Raw genomic sequence first — 22780 nt, forward strand, 5'->3', positions numbered from 1 at the left:
AACTAGAATCTCAAAAATATCACAAGCCACATTTTATACATAATTTATATAATAAACCTGTTGGGTTTGTCATAAGAAGCTTTTCTGCTTCACCACCTAACTACACTACAAAGTACAAACCCATCATTGAAAATGGTCAAAACAGATGGAACAGATTGAAAAGACCCCTAGTTTTGTCGTTGCATATCATTTTAGTCTGACTATCATCGCTGTTTCAATATGTCAGAAATAAGCTTCAGCTACTTGCCACCTTCATTGGTTGTAGTGTAAACCTCTGTCAAAAAGTTAATTTCAGCCCCACCACTTGTACTAAAATATTTTATTTGTTATTTCAGTAATCACTGCAAAAGACCTGACATTTTGCTTTATTAATTCCTGATTTCCACATGGATTTATCTTATGTCCTTTTCTGTTTTTCATATACATCAATGATATCTCTTCTGCTTTATATGAATAAATTTTTGCATTCGAAAACGTCTTTTTTCATTACATAAAATAGTCTATTAATAACTAACCATGTTTACTACATCACAATATTTTGTCTCCAATTGTCATGGTCTGCCTGTTGTCGCTGTTTTTTTCATCCAAACATACATTGCTGCAGGACAGAAGTCTTGCCTCTCCCTTCTTATATCCTTGATCTTGAAGACGGAGAAATGGGGTCTGACTTACTAAAACACCAAGGATAGGAAGGCCAGTGCTCAGAAACAACTAAACAATCTTAATAGTTTCACGTTAGTAATTGCTTTTTAATCGTCAAGTGCTTATTTGATATGGCAGAATTCTCACTATATATAACAAATATAACAAAAAATAATGCTTGGAAAAACTACTAGTTTGTGAGAAATTAGAACTTAAGAGCCAGGTAAGTCAATTGTAATAATATTAATAATATTGCAAAGTGATATGCAAATGTTTTCACATAAATTTAAGTTTATTGTGTTATTCTAGAGAAATTCACGACTTAGTTATCGCTTATTGCTGTCGTTGGTCTGTCAAAAGAGGTTGGATTGTCTAAGAGTGACTGAAGTCATCCTTTACTCTTGGCATCAAAGACTGCTGGATTTTTCTGCTCTAGCAATCTCCTAAGTTTACGTTGTATCATCTATAGAAGAAATAAGACTATTAATCAAAACTTAGATTTCTGCGTTTTATCCTTGAAGCATTTTTATAACTGTCCTCTGCAACGCAATGTACAGAAAAAATCGTAAATTTTGTCAGTACTTTCCCGACGGCTTACTCTGACGTTCGTGATCAAAGAAAAACGGTGGAAAGTGTCTATTCTTCACAAAAATAAAAGGGCCATTCCATCTTATTTTTTTCAATGTCGAGACGATAATGCGACCGATTAGAAACAATTCTCATAGCAAAGCTATTATTTTAACGTTTTACTCAAGCCATCTGTATTCTATTTATAATAGATGTTATATTATAGTTCGTGTTAATAGTTTTGCTTTTGAAGTTTTTTATTGTTAACAGAAATGATAACAGCCAAGAGGTCGAAGAGCAAGGTGTCGAAAACTTCGGTGGCCATGATGAAAAGGAAATGTATTGTAAGCGTTTATTTAAAAAGAACCCGAATGCGTATCCAACTGTTTTTTTTTACAATTTCGTTTCCTTGGGAAAAAGGGATCTTTGGAGAAAATATCACTCTTCTTTACATCAAATGTGCTCTGCATGGAGAAAAGCCGTCGTTTTAAATTTTTTACCGTTGTGTCACCTTGTTCCGTTATCAGCATCAGTTTTCTATCAGTCAAATCTTGTAAAAAAAAAGACTGTCAATTTGAACAAAATATTTCAACTCCGGAATGATGAGTTACTCCCTACTATTCAGAATGGCCTAATTTGATATAAAATACGTCCTTTTTGTAGCAGGGTGGCCCGAATGGCTGACTGCAGTCTGTTAATGTAAAAAGCCAAGACTGCGGAACTTATTACTTCCTTACAATTTAAACTCCGCGTCATTTAAATATGGATAAGTTGATAGGCCAAGAACTAATTTGACTAGGTTCTGTAAATATTGTTTTACAACACTTGGCACGAGTGATGATTCATTAAGATTCCAGGATTATTTAATGTAAAACCGGTTATATCTCCTGTTCTGCACTTAGAAGAACACCGATGAGATAGCTGTCGTATTTCCTCCAGGGTTGTTGTTTTGATCCCAAAATATTTTGCGAAGAAGTGTAGCTCCAGTTTGTCAGCAAATATGGTTGAGTTTTCCTATGGAATCAGGGGCGTCGGAGTTCGAATCCAAAGGCCCTGTATTATGAACCCGGCTTGTTTATAAATGGGCCTTTTTTTCAAAAACACCGACACCCCCTAGGGTTGTCCTCGAGACTATGACCTCTGATGTTGCGAATCCTCGTAAAAGAATTGATTCTAATGCCCGGTCTTATTGATTTACTTCTTCCTCCGATATGTTCTGTTCACTATTCCTTTTTAAATCTTGAAAAAAAATTGTTTGGTAAAATGAATTACTGAACCAGCTGTGGATCAGCTTGAAAGTTTGTATACCAATAAATTTTGATACTATGAGTTCCTGGTTCAATATTATCGACTCCGTTTTACTTCGACAAACTTAAACTCGAGCTTAAAAAGGCTGAACTTAGCATTTAACTGATAATTATTGTCGATTGTTGGCTGACCAACATCCAATAGTGTGGATCAGCTTGGGAGTTGTAACTGCCAATAAATTCAGCTAATTTCTTACTCACCATTCCTATTTCGATATTTTTTATTTAGTTTTGACTTCATCTGGCTTAAACTCGAGCTTAAAAAGTCCGCATTTACATCTAACTGGAAATTATTGTCGATTATAGTCTGGTTCACCTACATCCGATAGTGTGGATCAGCTTGGGAGTTGTAACTGCCAATAAATTCAGCTAATTTCTTACTCACCATTCCTATTTCGTTATTTTTTATTTAGTTTTGGCTTCATCTGGCTTAAAAAGCTGCATTTACACCAGACCGAAAATTATTGTTGAGCTTGAGAGTTATAACTGCCAATAAGTGCTTGCTCGACGTTTTTGGTTCAATATTTACGACTTTGTTTTAGCTTCGCCCGACTTGAGCTTAGAAACCCTAAACTTAGCATCTATCTAACTGAAAATTTGTATTCGATTGTGTTATGTAAATTGAAAATTGCATCTAACGACAAAACTGCTACTTTGTTGATTCCTCCTTCCTTTCTGGACACAGTCTATTGTCTATTTTGGACTGATTCCTCCCCATCATACCCCATGAATCAGTTTGAGAGCTTAACTACCACAAAATTCTAACATCTTCATGGTCAAAATATTCATACATCCAACATACTCGGATTCATTTTAGACTCAATGGATTTAAACTCTAGGTTGGAAAGGCTAAAGAGAACGTCTAACTTTAGTTCCTTGTCGATTTTCGTCTGATTCACAACCATCAAACCCTGTGAAGCTTACTGAAAGCTTAAAAACTGTTTCTACCAAAAAAATTAACACCTCATGCTCAAAATCTTCTACGTCAACATCCTCGCATTCATTTTAGGCTTAAACTTAAAGTGGGAAAGGCTAAATATATCATCTAACTACAAATTATTGCCGACAATCATTTGATTCACCACCATCAAACGGTGGCCGCAACGGTTTAGGCGTTGACACGGCGCTCATCACTGTAAGGTAAAGGTCCCGGGTTCGAATCCAGCGGCCCTGCATTCGAACCCGACATACTTACAGATAGATTAAAAAAACACCGGGACCCTGAGGGTTTATATGGCCTCTTCTGCTGCAAACCCTCGTTTAAATAAATAAATAAAAAATAAAGAAATAAATAAAAACCCTGGTTTCAGATCTGGTGTTGAAACTACCCGTAAATTTTCTACTTTCTGCTCAACGTTCAATATTTTTCTTTCGTTTTGGCTTGGTTAGACTTAAATTCGAGCTTTAAAAGGTTGCATTTAGCATTTAACTGAAAATTATTTTCGATTGTAAACTGGCCCACCAAAATCCAATCGTGTGATTCAACTTGAAAGTTGTAACTGCCATTAGGTCATTCGTTCAATATTTTCAACTTCATTTTGAACTTTTTAAAACGTGAGCTTACAATTTTCTAGAAAAAAATTCCCTTGTTGAAGGATCTTTCAGATAACTACCCTTATTTCTTTTAACTTGATTCGTCGTTGATCGACCTGCAGATAATCTATGTAGGGTTCCAATCTTCGTAGAGGTCATAGGTAGACACCCATCTAATGACCTCTACGAAAAAATTTCAGTTTAATTATTTAAATTCATCACATCTTCTTTTTCAGAAGACGAGCTTATCTTCTAGAAACAGGTTCCGGTTTTTTATCCGGAAGCTGATCCAAAATCTTTACTGGATGACAGACACGACTGATGTCCCATTGGGGAACAATCCGGATGTCAACGCGTACATTTTATCCCACAAAAGACGAGACAAGCAGCTCATATCGCTTGCAGTCAGTTTTTAGATGGATTTACGAACTTGGTGGCCGAGTTTATTGACATCCTAAACTTGTCTTTTAGGACAAAGTCGTTTTGAGAAGACCACCAGAATCGAGGACAGAAGAGGAGTTGACTTCGATCCGCAACAAGCTGGTGCCTTTTAAAGCTTTCAGGAATTATTCAGATGTGAGTCCACTATCCAATAAAAACCTACCACAAATTTGTTTCTTTCCCTAGTTCACGTCTAAAAAGTATTCCCAGTCGACCAATTGGCGCTAATTTATTGACGAATAATCAGCCAAAACGAGCACACCAGGCAATTATTTAAAAGAATTTCTTTATTAAATCTCAAGCCTTTTACCGTCTAAACTATTAACGTTGAATAATTCAAATTTTGGTATTAAGTAATTAAAGAAGAGCATCAATGATTTTTTAAAATGTAATTTATTTCCCTTTAGACCTTTGTAAAGTTAGATCTTTTAGTATTGCTTGCAAGAGCAGCTTTAGACAGCTTACAGTCTCTCCAGACGGTCCCATCCCTTCATCTTCAGCATCCACCCTCGCTCGTTTTAACTGATTTACCATTGGCTTTAACGATACGTTCGTTAAAAGACACGATTATTGCCTGTCTAAAACGTTATAAGCTTCTCAGATTAGCTCTCCACAAGTACAACCGATTGTCCAAAATAAGTTAGTCCGTTTCCCTGTTTCGACTTTGCTGCCTATGTTCATTACACTGTCATTTTTGTCTATTTAACATCCAAGAATACATTGAAGCTTGTAAAAAACTTGAGAAGGAAAACCTCAAATAGTGTTTAAATAAACGCATAAAGAAGACGTCCACTGTAGATCAATAACAAAACGGTAGTGATCTTCACTCAAGTAGGCCTGCTGTCTGGCACCAACACTGGACAACAGACAGACTAGAAGAATAGAATCTCCACACAAGACTTAAGATACAAGGACTTAAAAGAAAACAGACAACTTCGAAAAATTTTAATTGGTTCCACCGATCATCTTGGTCTGCCTATACTCGCTTGGTTGGTCTGTCAGACGCCTTTCGGCATTTCATCTTCGTTGGGTCTGTTCAAGACGACCGGTAAGGATCAAATTATAGGCTCTTCACTCCGCAGACTATAGTAGGAATCGATTTTTTTTACGACTGTTAAAAAATCAACTTTTTTCGAAGCTTTACGTCGACTAGGTGGATATATGGAGCAGAAGTGAGTCCACCAAGCCTCAAGTCTTCTCAACGAAGTAATGAAGGTTTACCTGGATGAATTACATATTCCCCAGTAACTATTCATAGTTCATGAAATACTTAGTTCCCTAGTGATCATGTATCGTTGATGAATTGCTTAGTTCATCCTTTATAAACTGCTTAGTTCACCAGTCATCCTGTTAGGTTTAGGTAAGTCAGTTACCATGTCAGTAACAACCATCTACAATATCCTGAGCATTCCTTCGCCAACGAACTGACCAATTTCCCAACTTCCTAAAGTTTCTTTCCTTTTGACCCATCCTAACCCTACTGCACAAATGTTACTGATCCATCCCGAGAACTCCAGTCTCCTGAAACGTCGATGGCCTCGAGACCCCTCCGTATCTGTAGACAGTGATTTAAAAAAATCGATAATTGACACTCAGACGTTTGCAGAAAGTGAGGCACGATTTGCTCCAGAAGGCCATATTCATATACTACAAGCCTAGGAAGGTGTTAGTCAGACAAGGGCAGAGGGCCATGTATGTCTACTACATATTATCTGGATCGGTCCAGGTCGAAATGGATGTGGAAGACTCGTTCTTCACCAAGGGAAATGTCAAGACGACGTATGAACTCAACGCAGGGGATACTTTCGGCGAAATCGCAGTACTCTACGACGAGCCTCACACAACGACATATACCGTCGGGAAATGTAGTGTAAAATACTCTTGAAGGTTTGTTCGATTATTTTTCTTTTTACGTTTTGTTTCAGGTGACGGTTTGGAGGTTTTAGTCTTGAGTGCGAACGATTACAAGCTTATTCTCGAAAGCTCAGTCCAGAAGAAGTGGAGTAGGGTGAGGTGGGCTATGAAGAAATTCTCCTGTTTCGACAAATTTGGCGAGATGACCCTCAGGTTCTTCTGTTGCGGTGGAGAAATACTAACATACAGGCCGAACAACAACATCCCAGGTACTGTTTGATCCATCCGCCTCAACTGTGGATTTATACATATATACATTTTAATCTACAGTACGGGACAGTTTAAACAGAGACATTTCAACGTTTATAATCGATGGGTCGTGCAGGGTCATCCAAAAAATTATGGTCACCAAGTGCCCTCCCTCTTCAAAGGTCAGGTATGCTCTCGAAAAGAATCAGGACGCCGACAAGGTTAAAGAGGGCAAATCGATCTACATGCAGACTTGCTTGTTAAAAAGGGGAGCGGTTTTTGGGCTGGGTAATCATTCCCATGTATTTTGACTTGAGGGATTTCATCAAATTCGGTATTCGTTCCAGGAGAGGGCATGTCCAAGCACATGGTAATAGCTGTTACGGAAGTTCTGGTTCTCGCGATACCTAGGTATGTGCTGATGAAGCACGACGTGGCCAGAATTTGGACTCAAGCCGCATTGAACATGGACATCTGGTATCCCAGCGAAGAAGAAGTATTCAAAAATTTTCTCCAAGGTCGGAACTGGTCGATCTACAAGAAAAAACTGTTAAACAATAATTGGAATAAGTACGCTTCTGAACTTTTCGTTTGTATAATAGCCGAAAAAGAAGTATTAAAACGCCACCCACGATACACCTTGAAATCTTTGTGAAATGAATGAATTGTCACAGCTGGGACATTTATTTTTCTGATCTTATTCTTACCTACGTTTCAGGAAAAGGACAACCGAAATGACCATCCACGACACACCACTCTCGGTGCGCGCCAGAGAAATCATACTCTGCGACTCTTTGTACTCCAAAACAATCCAAGAGCCAGACTACCTCTTCGTGGAAATAAACGAGGACGAACGGAACTGGACCGTAAAACCACAAAAGTACTTTCTTTAAACTGTTTCAGGTCGGAACGGGAATAATTAATTATATGTGTATGCCGTAGATCTAACACGAGGCTTCAGTTTTCCATGGGAAAGAAAGGATTTTGGGAAAGAGAGGAAAGCGAAAGACAAGTGCATAGATGAAAATAAATATTGTTTTACCATGACTTGATCTTTTTTTTTTAATTAGATGCATTGCCAGTAGATATAAAATAAGGCAGGTAATGGCTACGTCGGGTTAGAACGCCGTAAGGATCTGGAATCTTAAAAGAAAAGTTATGAAAAACCTGCATCATAACTAACATAAAAAGGGTTTTTATTCATTTTGAAAAAATCGAAATCTCCTTAGCTGAAACCATTCTTAGATTTATAATAGAAAAGGTGCTTTGTAGCCAACACTGAACCAACTAAAAGGTACTTTTTTGATTTTTGGATCATCTCGACGCTCACATGATGATGCGGTAGTCGTTGGTCACTTATCGCAAATTCGGTTTTAGCTTGTTCATAGATCTCTGCCAAGATCCGGATGGAGAGAACAGACATTTCCCATTGGGGGTCGCAATGTCATCAGAAGGATAATGAGGCTTTTTAGCGTGCGCACCTGACACGTGGCCTTATTACAAGTTTAGATTCTCAAGATAGGAACGACACACCTCCGTTCACAAGAAGACAGTGTTACTCCTGTGAGGTTTGGTGAAGAAGCCACCCATCCACAGAATAAATTGACTTCTCCCGCCTGCCCCTTCTGAGAGGGTGGGTCGACATCTATGCACCAATCATCAGGCTGCGCAGCAATTGGAAAACCGCTCACTCAGTACTGAAATGCATCAGTTGACTGACCTGCTATACCAGCTAGATGGAGAAGGTAAAAGTACTATGTCGCAGAGTGTTGGGCCCCACCAGCGTCAGATCTTCTCGGCTTATATTGGAATTTCTAACCACCCCCTAGAGGAACACTGTCTTCGATAAAGGAAGCCAATGAAGGCACCACCTAATAACAGGCTCTACTCTAAGTACCCGCCAGGGATCTCGCCACTAAACCACTACGATTCCATTCCCATGTAGCGCGATACCAGGTTTGGAACTTGGAACTTTGCGCTACCTCGTAGTTCAGTTGGTTACTGTATCTGGTACCCTAACCCGTCTGTGCTACTGACCGAGCACCGCTGCTGACGTATAGGCAACACACGAATACAGCTGTGTTTAAGAGAGTTCAACACGCTCGTGAGAGTAAGCCTTGAGACTACACCATAATGCTTTACCTGGAAACCCCTTGCAAACAAGGGTTAGAAAAGATCTTAAAATATATGCCGTAGATATTGGCTGTATGGAGAAAAGGAAATGCCCGAGAACTTGAGGCTCACCTTTGCAGTACCTGGCCATGTACGACCCTTTGGCACCGTGATCCCCAAAGTATGGAAGTACGGTCCCTCTGGATAGATGAAAGAGGTGAGAATGATCGTTCAAGCGCCGAACAAGTCTCAACGCCATCCCGACCACCCTAGCTCGAGGGATAGTTCCGAGATTTTGTGATGGCCCTACCAACACACATCCCAGATTAAAAACTGTACATTCTCAGATACCTTTCTCCACATGTGTGTATTCAGGGGGAGAGGTGGTATGTGTTCGAGTAACGGGTGTCCCCAGGGCCTGACTTCCAAATGGGTCTATCTTATGCCCTCTTCTATTGTTCAGGTACATTAAATGATGTATCTTGCTTTATATGAATATTTTTTTGCGTTCAAAAACGTCTTTTTTCATTTCACTGTAAAACTTAAGGGATGGTTAATTAGTGTTTAACGTGAGTAATTAGGTATTAGTCACTAGTTAAATTTTGTAAAAAATTGGTAGTTATAAAACAAAATTCCAAAAAGCCGAGGGTATTCATAATTTTGTGACCTACTATCAGTTTTGGTGAATCATCCACAGATTCTTAGTAACCAAGCTTCGTCAAAAAATTAATTTCAGCCCCACCACGTACCTAAATTCTTAATATTTTAGTAATCTCTTCTAAAGACCTGATATTTGCTTTAATTCCTGATTTCCTTATGGGCCTATTTTATGTCCTTTCCTGTTTTCCATACACATCAAATGACATATCTTCTGTTTTATACGCATAAATTTTTACGCTCAAAAACGTATTTTTTCATTACAAAAAATAGTCTCTTAATAACCAAGCTTCGTCAAAAAATTAATTTCAGCCGCACCCTTGTGCCTAAATATTTAACATCTCAGTAATCGCTTCTAAAGATCTGATATTTGCTTTAATTCCTGATTTCCTTATGGGCCTATTTTATGTCCTTTCCTGTTTTCCGTGTACATCAATATCTCTTCTTCTTTACATTAATAATGGTTTGTATTCAAAAACGTCTTTTTTTCATTGTAAAGTAAAACGTAAGGGACGGTTAATTAATTGGTTAATTAGTGTTTAACGTGGGTAGTTAATTAGAAACTAGTTAATTTTGAAAAAATATTAGTTACAAAGTAAAATTACAAAAAAGCACTTTTATGAAAACATTTTTGACCTACTGTTTGCAAATATGTATGTCGTATAAAAGTAAATTAATTAATGTATAATTTTGTTTGTTAAAACATTTTATTACGTCCTGGAGGGCTTGATAAAATAAAAAATATAAAAAAACTGTTCGGTTTCTATCTTGAGAAATAAAGAGAGTCGAAGGGGTAGAGAAAAGGGCTGAGCGGCGACGGGCGAAGGGCGAAGGGCGGAGGGCGGCGAGCGCGTGGGCGATCGGACGGCCGGTGGAGTGGGGCCGCGCGGCGGATGGACGGGCGCCTAGGCGAAGGGAAGGGTCGCTCATGCGCCCTGCGCCGTTCTGCCTCTCGGTTGCATGGGCTTGGAGATTCGAGATCACTCCGCATTCGAACTTGACCCCGGTTCATGTATTTGATACGCTTCGAAAATGGTCGTGAGAAAAAAGATACGGGACAAAACTAATTCGGCTCATCGAGTGAAAAATGACAGTGGCTTCTGAAGAGTGAGTATCCACTTTCAATACTGAGTTAGAGACCGACTCCGAAAATGGGCGTTTACTTTTAGAAATTCGCCCCTAAGCCCCCCGAACCCGTGCCCCAGGGATAAACAAACGGACGTCTTACACTTTTTAGGGCCGACGGGACGGACGGTGGTAACGTTTTACCGTTTCCGACTTCAGGACAACGAAGACGGGGGTCCGCTTCCTCTCGCTGTTATCTTCACTGTTTATGTTTATGTCAGACCTTAACCTCTTTCTCGGAGTCGTCAACTACAATTTAGACTTTTCGTTTGGACTGCCGCCCTTTTTTTTAAAATTACCTATTTAAGCTAATTTTGGTCGATATATGCGATATGCTCGTTTCGACTGGCCACATGTTGCTTTTCTCGTTCAGTTTTCTATTTCAACAGTTTCAAATGGTAAACACCTTCCTTACTGGGAATTTCTTCATACAGCATAGTTTTTGGATTACTGCGAGCCTCGCCTAATCTTCTTTTGCCCATTGCAGACTCAAACAAGAATACCTTTTATGTTTCGCTCTCCTTACTCGCTGCAGAATCTGGCACTGGATCGAGAAATGGTCCTTACGTGTTACTTTTTGCAAATCCATGCAATACCATTAGAAGATTATCACACTCCTTAGTTGTCACATTAATTTATAACAGTCACAAACAAAGATAAAGTCTGTTCTTCTTATGCTGGTTGATGAAAGTTCGGTCATCTCCGATCATCCTGGTCTATAATTGGTGAGCATGTCGGCTATACTCATTCAATCTTGCCTGAACCTGCTTACAACCCTGACTGTTTGCAAATGGCAAAATGCCAAAACACTGAATTGAAAAAAAGTTTGGAAAGTACTGTCTTTTTATCAATAGGGAAATTTAAAAGAAAATTAACAATAATACAGTTTGGTCATCTCCAATCATCCTGGTCTTGGTGACTCTGTCAGCTACTCATTTAATCTTGCCTCAACCTGCTTACAACTTCATCGTTCGCTGAAGATGTCAAAATGGCGAAATACTGACATACAAATTGAAAAACCTCTGTAAAGTCCTTTTTATCAATAGGGAAATGTAAAAAAATTAACATTAATATAGTTTGGTCATCCAGAGATGCAATACCATTATCAGATTATCATACTCCTTATTTGTCACATTAATTTGTCAGTTACATCAAAGAAAAAGTGTGTTCTCTGTACTTTTTTCCTTTTATCAATAGGGAAATTTAAAAGAAATATTAACAATAATGTAGTTTGGTCATCTCCGATCATCCTGGTCTTTACTTAGTGGCTATACTTATTTAAACTTGCCTCAACCTGCTTACAATCTTGACCGTTCGCTGAAGATGGCAAAATGCCGAAATACGGACATACAAATTGAAAAAAAAAACGGAAATTGCTTGGCAAAAAAATAATAACCAATAATGTAGTTTGGTTGTTTCCAAACATCCTGGTTAGCTTAACCTGTTTGGTCTGTCGAACCCAGGCGGTTGGTATTAAACAGGTTCATCACCCCATGAACCCCAAGAGTAAATTACAATAAAATATATGCTGTGTGGTATCTAGTTTAGTCTGTAGAATGATGAACCTGTAGTTTGGTCTTTCTGATCATCCTGGTCTACCTAACCTCTCTGGCCAAGTCTGACATTCAAATTGAAAAACCTCCAGAAAGTCCTGTCTCTTTATAAGTAGGGAAATATATAATTTTAAAAAAGTTTCCTCAACCTCATTGTTTTTGCCTGTCAAACGCAGGTGATTAGTAATAAGCATGCTCACCTCCCCACAAACCCCAAGAGGAAATCTCACAATAAAATATAATTATGTTGTGGGATTTCTGGTTTAGGTCTGAGGAGTGATGAACCTGTAGTTTGACGTTTCTGATTATTCTGGTTTGTGATAGCTTGCCATGTCTGCCATACTCATTTAATCATGACTCATCCTGCTTACAATCTTGACCGGTCGCTGAAGATGGCAAAAAGCTGACACTGATATACAAGGTGCGAACCCAGACACTCCAGAAAGTCTTGCCTTATTTTCGGTATGGTATTAAAAGGCATTAATAATAATGTAGTTTGGTCATTTAAAAATATCCTGGTTCAACTTCATTGGTTTGTCTGTCGGGTCTGGATGATTGGTAATAAACAGGTTCATCACCACTTGGACCACAGGAGGAAATCTCCAGTAAAATATTGGTTGTTACGTTTAGTGGAGGTGTACCTGTAGACGTTTAGGCGCATCTCCATCTTCAACAAGACAAAATCAGTGAATGTGGCAAGATACTCAGAAATGAATAAATTACAAAAACATTAATAAAACGAACAAATGATATGATGGTCTACTGGTTTTGTCTATCAGATACGTTTTGATTTTTTTTTCTCATTATTCATGAAGTTCCATGTCTTGCCTTACTCTGATCAACTACTAAAGATATGAATAACTACATTTCACATACCACACAAATTCATTGGTAAAAATTTCATAAAAAATGTTGTAATTAAAATTTTTGTATAACTGTCTTGTAAAGCAATTCTTCTTAAAATATTGATTGTCATGCTGAAGTGTAATGAACTTGATACAATCTTCCTGTCCTGCCTATCCTCACTAGTTAGTCTGTCAGACCTGCTTGAATATTACCTGGAAGATGGTCATTTTGGCCAACTACTGAAGATGGGAAAATGCCAAAATAAGTCTGACGTGCCAGGACAGCAGCACAAGCAGACCATTGTAATCAAAAATGACAAACTGCAAAAAATTAGTAAAATAATTCCAGGAATGGTTGTTTTGTGTCATCAAGCAGAACCTGCAGTTCTTCAAATGCAAATAATTTGAGCTGTGCTATTAAAAAACTTGATATAACAAAGTAGATATGTTTAATTTTAATCACTATAGTTTGACCTGGCATTAAAGGCGGTCTATTTATAAGAAAAGTCAATCAAGTTTTAATTAAATATGTGTGTGGCTGCTTTGTAAAGCAATTTTTCTTAAAGTATTGTGAGAGTATGGTACACACAAACAATCAATTGTAATAATTGTTTCTGAGGTACCTTCCTGGTCTGCCTATCCTCACTAGTTTTGGTCTGTCTAACCTGTTTTGATTTTTACTTGGGAGGAATTTCATGTCCTGCTTTACTCTGACCAACTACCAAAGATGAAGAAAGGCCAAAACAGATCCAACAGCAAAACCACGGAATAAGCCGGACCATTGTAATCAGAAAAAACAAACTACAAAAATTAGTGAAATGGTTACAGGAAAAGTTGTTTTGGGTCTCAACATCAAGAAGAACCTGCGGTTCTTTAACTCCATGTAATATTGAGCTGTGTTATTAAACAAGATTTTCAATATAATAAAATACTTTCAATTAATTAAGGTATTTAGTTGTGATAAAAAAGTCAATGTCACGAGCGGGATTCGAACCTTCGGCTAGATACGCCGCTACTCTACCACCTGGGATTGAAAGATATTAATTGGTCAAGTGGACCACGAAAACTAGTGAATTGAATAATAAAATACATTACATCTAATTTTAATCAATAGAAACAAGAAGTTTGACCTGCCATTCAAGACGGGATTTTGATAATTATGCAAACTGTGTTCAAAGGTTGATGGTGATGAGTGAACTCTCGTTGGTTTTGTCCATCAGAAATGGTTTAAACTTTTGCCTTTAAGAAAGTTCATATCTTCATGACCTGAACTGAAGCTGCTAAAAGTGCAAATAACAACTTTTCAATTTTCACATATATTTATTAGAAATAAAGGTTTTATTTAAATATTTTGTTTGGCTGCTTTATAAAGCAATTTTGCTTAAGTGACAGTACAGTAGAAACAATTGTGATATTTCTGCCTAAATTGTGTTGAACCTGATACAATCTTCCAGGCCTGTCTTCCTTGCTATTTTCAGGTCTAACTGGCTTGTTTTGAGTTCACCTGGGAGGAAGATCATGTCTTGCATTTCTCTGATCAACTATTGAACATGGAAAATGCTGAAACATGTAAAAAAAAATTATATATACCAAAGCAATGAGGATCAGTGGACCAAGATGCTTCTTAACAAACAAACGTAAAAAAAAAAAAAATCAGGAAAAGTAACTGTGCTTCACAGAATCTAGCAGAACCTGTGACACATTAATATATATAAAACAAAGTAATACCAATTGTTAATCAATGGAAAATTGAAAACAAGAAATTTAGCTTGGCATTTTAGACAAACAGATACAGAGTGGAATGACAATTTTCTCTTAACAGTTTTATATATTTATATAAAACTGTTGTAAATTATCTATGTAACTGTGTAAAATATCTTGCATTACCCTGGCCCACCACTGAAGATAGAAATTCATCTGATCAAAACAGTGTGGGTAAGCAAGTGGCCAAATTACAAACGAGCAATTAATAAAACGATTCCAGTGAAAGTTTGTTAGGGAACTTTTAGACTCTCAATGTTAACTGTACAACTCAATACTCATCTGACCAAATTAGGTAATAGATTAAAGCCAGATTAAAGGATGACTTTTGCCGTTGGTTCTTTTAAAGTGCACAGTCAAAGTAAAATGTCTAATAGATGTGTTTAATTAACATCTTTCCTTTTCTGTTCCATTAAATGTATTAAAAATCTTATTAAAACTGACCCCGCATTTGATTATATTATTCATTCATTCATAATCACCCAACTGATTTTTTCAATCTGTATTTCAGTTTTCACAGCTTTCCCGTTATATTATAGGGTGGTGGGGAATACAGTAGCATGATAAACAACTCTGTTATCTCTGAGTAATAGAAATATTGACTGTACTTTGTTTGAAACTCGAAAATCAGATGTTCTCCGTAGACTTCACACCTAGACTGTCAACGGTGATAGTTAAGAAATAAGTAAATTTTTATCTTGCTCAACTCATAAAACAATAAAGAAATAAATACATTCATATATTTTATATTTTTCCTCCAAGACCCTTTTTAATGCAACTTAGGGGAGTAGAAAAACATGTTAATGTGTAACATTTACTGTTCCAACAAGGGAAAAGTTGCTTTGCATTTTTTTAAATAATAATTATAAGTCATATAAAGCACTAAATTTGCTCTGTATAATAAATTAATTTAGGGCCACAAAAATAAATTAAATACATAAAGCTGGCTCTTCCATCCGTAAATGTAATTGTGCTTGTCTGTTTAAAATTTTATTGCCAATTTTCCGGCAGACGATGTAACGGCTATATTGATCTTAATAAGCTCAATTCTGCACATACGCATGCTACCATGAGGCATTTACTCCAAGCCAAATTTTAAGATTTGGCAAAGAGCAGCAGATTTTATTCTGGGGAAACATCCAAAATAAAAGAATTGATTTCCAGTGATATTATCATAAATTTTTTGATATAAAAGAAACCAAATAAATAAAAAAATAAAAATACAATGAAACTGAAAGATAATCAAATGAAAATTGAAGGAAATAAGAGATAGAAAAAAAAAATGTTAGGACCAGAACAACAGACATTCTGCTACCTCGAGTATGAGTATCATTTTGTCAAAACACCCTTGAAAGAGGGGAGAGGGTTAAAATGTTGTCTTGTTCTGGTAACCGTGACAATGTGTACTCATATATACAGAGTTGAGCTTCTGGCATCTGTTTCGGCAGTCCAGGATCATCGGTCAGGCAGTCCCACTGCCGAAGCTCCAGGGTTGTGTCATTTTAGCCCCCAACGCATGCACTTTTTAAATGTCGCAAATAATTAATTTCCCATTTATATAACATTCACTCAATAGGGTGATTCTTCCATTCCACTGTCAGAAATACAAAACAATTAAATAAGTATATACCAAGTAAATACTATAACAGCCCTGTTTCTCAATTTAAAAAAAAATTAATACAAAGGTCAAGCACATTTTTCATATTCCTTAGGTGGTATTCCTACTTAGGTCTTTGGCTATATATGGAGCCAAGGACCTTAATTAAGTCGGACACATTGAGCAACCTTGTATGGCCTATTGATAATCGGATGAGTATGATCCCTTTCAAATCAGATCCTGCAAGATCCACGTATCGACTGTGCTCTTGATACGTGAGAGCTTCTCTGCCAATCCGGCCCACTGATTTAATTGTTTTTTAATTTTTTTAAATTGCATTTTTGGCATTAGTGTACCAGATCGTGGTGGTTAAGACCAGAAGTCGGGACATCCCAGAGCTGGCCATAGCGCCTCGTCCAACTTTTTATTTCCGGGGACCTATAAAAAAAATCTCTATAACAAGATTATTCAGAAATCACTGAAACTAATCACCACACATCTCTAACAAGAGCACAATTTATTTAAATTCTGGTCATAAAAATATTTTGTTACTGAAATTCAATAACTGTAAATTTTCAAAATTAATTTTGTTTATTTATTTAATTATTCAGATATCGTGAGATGTGGTCTGGTGTGATGTAGGTTTCAGAAAAACATTTTCTTTATCGTGCCAACGTTTCGATCTTTATTGAGGTCATCTTCAGGGCTCAAAGTGTTTGTCTTCTGTGTAATTGTGCCATTCTTGCGTGTCGTGTTGAGAGTGCCATTTAATTTCTTATAAGACAATTTATATATAGAAAATTGATGAAATGGGCTGCAAATTTCTATGTAGCCTTTATTTATTTTTAATCTTGAAATGGTCTATGAATGGCTTAGCATGATATTATAAGATAGATGATTTCATTCTTCATTTACAATCCCTTATCATGCCATAAAGGGTGTTGAAGCCAACTGATTGCACTCGTCTAATTTGGAACTATTTATTCATCATTAATTTTTTCTTCTTTTTTTTAAGCATTGTATACTAATTTACTTTGCAAGAAATACATTTTAATTTATTAATTTCAGTGCCGAAGACTATTTGGTGCGTGTTAGGGCTCAGGTGATGACACGCGATGACAGCACGGGTGGATGGGTCCCCATGGATGGTGGAGGCCTTTCCAACGTGTCTGTCTGTAAGCGTGAAATCTCCATTGAAGAAGAGCCAAAAAATGAATATCTGATATATGGGAATAAATTATCAGACCAAAGTGTAAGTATAAAATTTGTACATCCGTCTTTACAATTTTGATACCGTTGCATTAATTCTGACCTATGACTCCAGATAATATTGAGCTGTGTTATTAAAAAAGACTTTGAGTATAACAAAGTAATGCCAACTTTTCATCACTGGAAAACGGGAAACAAGAAGTTCGGCCTGACATTTCAGACGGCTGCCGACGCAAGGGCTTTCGACAAAGGGGTGAAAACTGCGGTCGAGGAGCTAATTGACGGTGAGGAGCAATGAGTGGAATGAAGACAATCTGCCCTTATCGGGTTTTTTCTCACATAGTCTACGCCATTAAACTAAACAATTAGTTATTTCATTTGAACATTTTGTACCTTTATCACTTATTCAGATAACTTTCCACGCATATTTATATGTAAGAATTTAATAAAATTGTCTTATTTAAAATCTTTAGCCTTTATAAAAGCAATTTTGTTTATTAATCTATTGAAAATGGTTAAACTAGAACATAGTCATTTTGATTGGTTTATTCAATAATTTGTTTTAATTATTTTGTCAACTGATATGATATTGGATATTCTTGGAAATACTGGTATTATGAAATAATATATTAATTGTTCTTTACAATATTTTAACTGTTTAGAATAAAATAATTTGTAATTTTATATCTCTCCACTGAAAAAGTTGCATTGGCAAAATCTCAAGCGTTGGTTTTTATTAAGTCTTATATAGTAGTATTTATCGAGAGGGGGGGGGTGTTCACGAGATAATAGACATTTACGTGTTAGGCGCTAATCTTTTGTATTAGTATGATAAAAATTAATGTTGTTAATCTAAAGTAGTTGAAAATTTCAATTGAACCAGATTCGTTGAAAAGTTTCTTACACCTAAATATGTACAGTGGACTTAAATTTAGTTTTCATTTTACTTCTATATTTACTAAATTTAAGCCAAGGTTATTTTATTCTTCTTTGCCTTCCTTTGGACCTCCTGGATTGTTTCGGATGGTGAGTTCTGATAAGACCGAATTTGTTGTTGTCGTAAAAAAAAAAAAAAGTTAAAATGAAGTTGTTAGATAGTAGGTTGAAATTAAATTCGCCTATTATCGAGAACATTGATTATCCCTTCTTTTTTTATCTTAATAATAGAGAAATGGTAAAATATGTAAGCCATTTTTTTATAAATTGTATAAAACTGAACGGCTGGCTAAAGATAATTTTATCAGTTGACAAACCAGTCGAATTTTTTACACAGCATGATTTTTGGTGTTGTAAATACATGATTAATAAATAAAATAGAAAGGATTTTCTATTAACAGTATTGTATTTTGTTTAATCTTTAAAATTGAATTTTTGACAGTTAATAACTTCAAAATTTCAGGTTTTGCTGCACAATATAAATTAATCAATTCTTTAAATCATGTTGAAGATGTGGGAGATGATGACGTATTTATGGTAATTATTGAAAAAGGAAAAATCTCAGAAGTGTTGTTATGGTTTGATTTTTCATTTTAGACCCTCAACTTACCGGTTGAGAGGGGAGATTCAAGATCATCTTCGGATTCTTCAACTGGTAAAACACCTCCTCCTCCACCGCCGTTAGCTGCTGTGACAGAACAAGATATCGGATCTAATGTAAGTTACGGTTACAAGCAGTTGACAACAGTGCATGAGTTTTCACGACCGATTGTCGACGAGAACAAAATGACGACCATAACAAAGGCACCTTGTAAGGATAGTGATGAAAACCTGAAGAAAAAATGTTCAGTAACTCCTCAGTCGCTTTCAACCAAGGTCCAAGGTTCGAGGAAAAAAGAAAGGTGCCGGTTTTGCCACGAACCGTTCTACAGAGACAGCAATCAAAGAGGTAGCTGTGAATATGCACCGGATTGTGTCAAAAATGCTATAAATACAATATCGTGTGTATCTTGTGCACAATGTATGCTCTACCACTGTATGTCAGATCCCGAGGGAGATTACGACCAACCATGCTTCTGCAACACTGCCGACGATCAATGGACGCGGAGGTGGATCGGTCTGGCTTTGCTTTCCCTTATCGTACCTTGCCTCTGTTGTTATCCACCACTACGAGCTTGTCATATGGGTTGTATAACATGCGGAATATGTGGTGGAAGGCATGCACCTGTTTCCCAATAATTTAGTATAAGAGGCTCTTATTTTCCCGAGGGCTCAGGGGAAAATACGACTTCTCTTGTCACTGGATGTCCTAGCTGCTGTTGTCCAATCTTTAAAAAAATATATGATTTTCAAAGTGGTTCAAAACCATATAAATGTGTTATATGTAATTCATGTTAATACAAATGGTAAAAAAAAAAAAATAAGTATGTCAGTTATTAATGTTTTGAATGTGCATAATCAAAAAAATGTAAATTGATTAATTAAAATTTAAGAGAGGGAAGTTAATGCTTTGAAAAAAAAAAAAAGTGGACACTTAATAGTGCAAAATAATTGCTTGTAAAACTGTTGTCAAATAAAAATCGATGGAATTAGAGTTCTGCAATTCACATTACTGGAGTTGTTGATAATGTTATTAATTTTAATTATTGTATAATAGTAATGTGATTGTTATGTGTCACTTTGTTTTTGTCAAAATTTATTTTTAAGGCATTTCATATTATTAGCTTTTAAAACATTGTTGTTTAAAAAAAAATTTATTTATTCTTTGTATAGATAGTTACACATAGTTTATATTTACTGCAAAAAGAAGAGGAAAAGAAAAACTGATTGTAACTTATATTTTTGCATGTTTTTTTCCACAATCCACTTTATACATAAGTGTAACATTGTTAAGATGTATATTCTGTCCCTTAAATGTGCATTAATTCTCATCCGCACATTTAAGCTTGCAAATTGGAAGTGAATACATATAAGATATGTCATTCTTTTTAAAACCTTATACTATATAAACTGTAAATATATAAACAAAATTCAATCACTTGGTTTTTGTTTTTACTTTAGTGTTGATTACGTCCTGGAATAACAATTTCAAAAAATTTAATCTTGTCATTTCCGCTTTCAACCTGGTCTGCCCATTTTTGCTGATTTGGTTTGTCGGTGACATTTGTTAATTCTAAACATGATAATTTCAATTTCTTGATAATACAAACTCCTCAGCAGATAATTTCGGTTAATAGAAAAAATGTATTTTGATACATTCAGTAAGAAGAAATATTTTTCGTAACAGGGAGGTGAAAGTGCATGTTATAAATCAAAATGGAGCAACTTCCCCTCTGTATAATTCGAACTTTTTCTAATATTCCTCTAAATTTCCACACATTATTTAAAGGTGGATCATTGTGAGGTAAAGGTCACGAGTTTGAATCCAATGACATACATACGAATGTTTTCGATTCGCACCCCAAGGTTTGATATGATCTCTGGCCGTTTCAAACCTTCACAAAAACATTTCTCTAGTTTGTTATGTTCAGCAGTCAGTGTTTTGTCAATGTATTCTCAGCACTATGGTCAATTTTACAATTGATCTATTTCCGCTTTTTCATTATTTGAACAATGTTTTGTATATACAATTTTTTTTAAATCTCATCTTAGGTAAAGGTCTTGTGTCTAATTGCAGTATTTGAACCCGGCATACAAATTGGCTTTTTTTTTCAAAAACACCAACACCCTGAGGGTTGATAGGATTTTTGGCTGATTTGAACCCTCATAAAAAAATCTATCTAGTGTGTTTTGTTCGTCGGGCAGTGTTTTGTCTCAGCACTGGTCAATTTGGACAATCATTTAAACAAAGGACACAGGCCATACAATTCAAACAATAAATGTGAAAAATCTCAACTATTAATATATATTACAGTTAATTAAGGTTTTTAGTTGAGATAAAAAAGTCAATGGCACGAGCGGGATTTGAACCTACGATCTTCAGCTTGATACGCCGCTGCTCTACCACTTGAGCTATCGTGACTTCGCTCCACTCGGACACCAACTTCCCATCTCAACCGCACCTTTTGAATTAATTGTAATATATTAATTGGTCAAGCGGACCACAAAATTAGTGAATTTAATGATTGAAAATGAAGTATACTTTACTAAAGCTCTCCGTGGCCATTACATTTGTCGTCGAGAATCCAATCTGATTACACGACATTTGAAAAATGGCAAAACGGAGGGAAAATTCAAAAGGTGTGGTTGAGATGGGAAGTTATATATANGAACGCAGAAGTAATATCGGCACCGGCGTATGGATATGAAAATTTCAATCCTCAATTTTGTCTCCCATTCCCTCGCCGAATTAATTATAATAAAAATATATATATATTTCCCACCTTTAAATTAGTAAGAGTCGACTTTCTTATCCAAGAACAAAAGAAAAAATATATTTTTTCACTAAAACCAATTGCCGCTGTCTTTGCCCTAGATTTTTCAAAAGTAGCCAACGAAGAAGCTGCCAGGACAAAATATAATGTTTATATTTTGAAAGCAAATTATAGGAGGTTGGAAAGGAAACATGGCTTCAAATTGTATTTATGGTCAAAACGATGATTTGTGGTCTTGGGTTTTTTGCTATTTAAATTACCTGTCTTACTTTCAAAATTCTCTGTTAGATATTCAATTAATTTGTCTCATTTTTTTATCAATAAATATTTGTTTATGCTGTTTTAAATTGGGAATATCAATTAGTCGTAAACGCATTTAAACATTAATTCAAAAAAAGGATAAAGGATTTTTCAATGTTTAATTTTTACGGAATTTAAAATTTTTAATCAGTGTCAATTGAATTCTGAAGCAATAAACTGTTTAGTTTTCATGTATGTTTTCTTACGTTCAATTTTTAAACTTAAAAATGTCACAGTGCTGAGGATGTTGCGCATGCTGTGGCACTTATTGATGATGTCGTTCCATCGTGTATGCAGCTATTGCCATCGGAGTACCCTATGAAACTCGGCGAGACTATGTTAGATGTTTGAGAAACTGGATCCTACCATAGAAGGCCCAGTTTTGAACGCCCTAGGGTAACAGAACTTCAGGATGACTGTTTTTTGACTTTGAGAATTTTGCGAAACCGGCACCTTACTGGTGTTCAAGCGTTTCATCAGCTCCAGGAAGTTCGATGTGTCCAAATTTCTGAACGCACAGCTCGAAGAAGATTAAATCAGTATGGACTGTTGGCTTTTCGCCCGGTAAGAGGACCAGAACTCAGTTGCACGGCTCGCATTTGCTCGAGAACACAGCCATTGGTCTTTGGAAAATTGGTCTGCTTACTTTTTACAGATGAGTGTAGATTTGCTCTACGATCTCCAGATGGACATGAAAGAGTGTGGAGAAGGCGAAATG

At 36.3% G+C, this 22780-nt stretch overlaps 2 protein-coding genes and 1 long non-coding RNA gene across 4 annotated transcripts in view; 2 read left to right on the forward strand and 1 right to left on the reverse strand.

Annotated features, from left to right (window-relative positions):
- The first annotated feature begins 1389 nt into the window (after positions 1–1389).
- LOC106666710 lies at positions 1390–7634 on the forward strand. 2 transcript variants are annotated; one of them, XM_014394075.2, is made up of 9 exons: positions 1390–1553; positions 4286–4453; positions 4521–4625; positions 6097–6355; positions 6416–6613; positions 6675–6881; positions 6941–7163; positions 7312–7473; positions 7536–7634. In XM_014394075.2, exons 1-9 carry the CDS (start codon positions 1482–1484, stop codon positions 7615–7617), a joined length of 1476 nt encoding a protein of 491 aa, XP_014249561.1. In that variant the 5' UTR covers positions 1390–1481; the 3' UTR covers positions 7618–7634. The 2 variants fall into 2 exon arrangements, with proteins under 2 accessions (XP_014249561.1, XP_014249562.1); XM_014394076.2 differs by lacking the exons at positions 4286–4453; positions 4521–4625.
- A 2641-nt stretch (positions 7635–10275) lies between these two features.
- LOC106666711 (sprouty-related, EVH1 domain-containing protein 2) lies at positions 10276–20423 on the forward strand. The gene is made up of 5 exons (XM_014394077.2): positions 10276–10469; positions 17312–17495; positions 17568–17736; positions 18852–18925; positions 18986–20423. Exons 1-5 carry the CDS (start codon positions 10450–10452, stop codon positions 19625–19627), a joined length of 1089 nt encoding a protein of 362 aa, XP_014249563.1. The 5' UTR covers positions 10276–10449; the 3' UTR covers positions 19628–20423.
- Positions 13949–22780, reverse strand: part of LOC106666713 — a 62229-nt gene continuing 53397 nt past the window's right edge. The window contains exons 2-3 of the long non-coding RNA XR_001340468.2: positions 16600–16681; positions 13949–14445 (exon numbers count right to left, since the gene is read on the reverse strand). This is a non-coding gene — a long non-coding RNA (uncharacterized LOC106666713). The remainder of the gene's footprint in view (positions 14446–16599; positions 16682–22780) is intronic.

This window comes from Cimex lectularius, unplaced genomic scaffold, assembly GCF_000648675.2.
Source record: "Cimex lectularius strain Harlan isolate CLEC.00 unplaced genomic scaffold, Clec_2.1 scaffold2, whole genome shotgun sequence".
Classification (NCBI taxonomy): Eukaryota; Metazoa; Arthropoda; class Insecta; order Hemiptera; family Cimicidae; genus Cimex; species Cimex lectularius.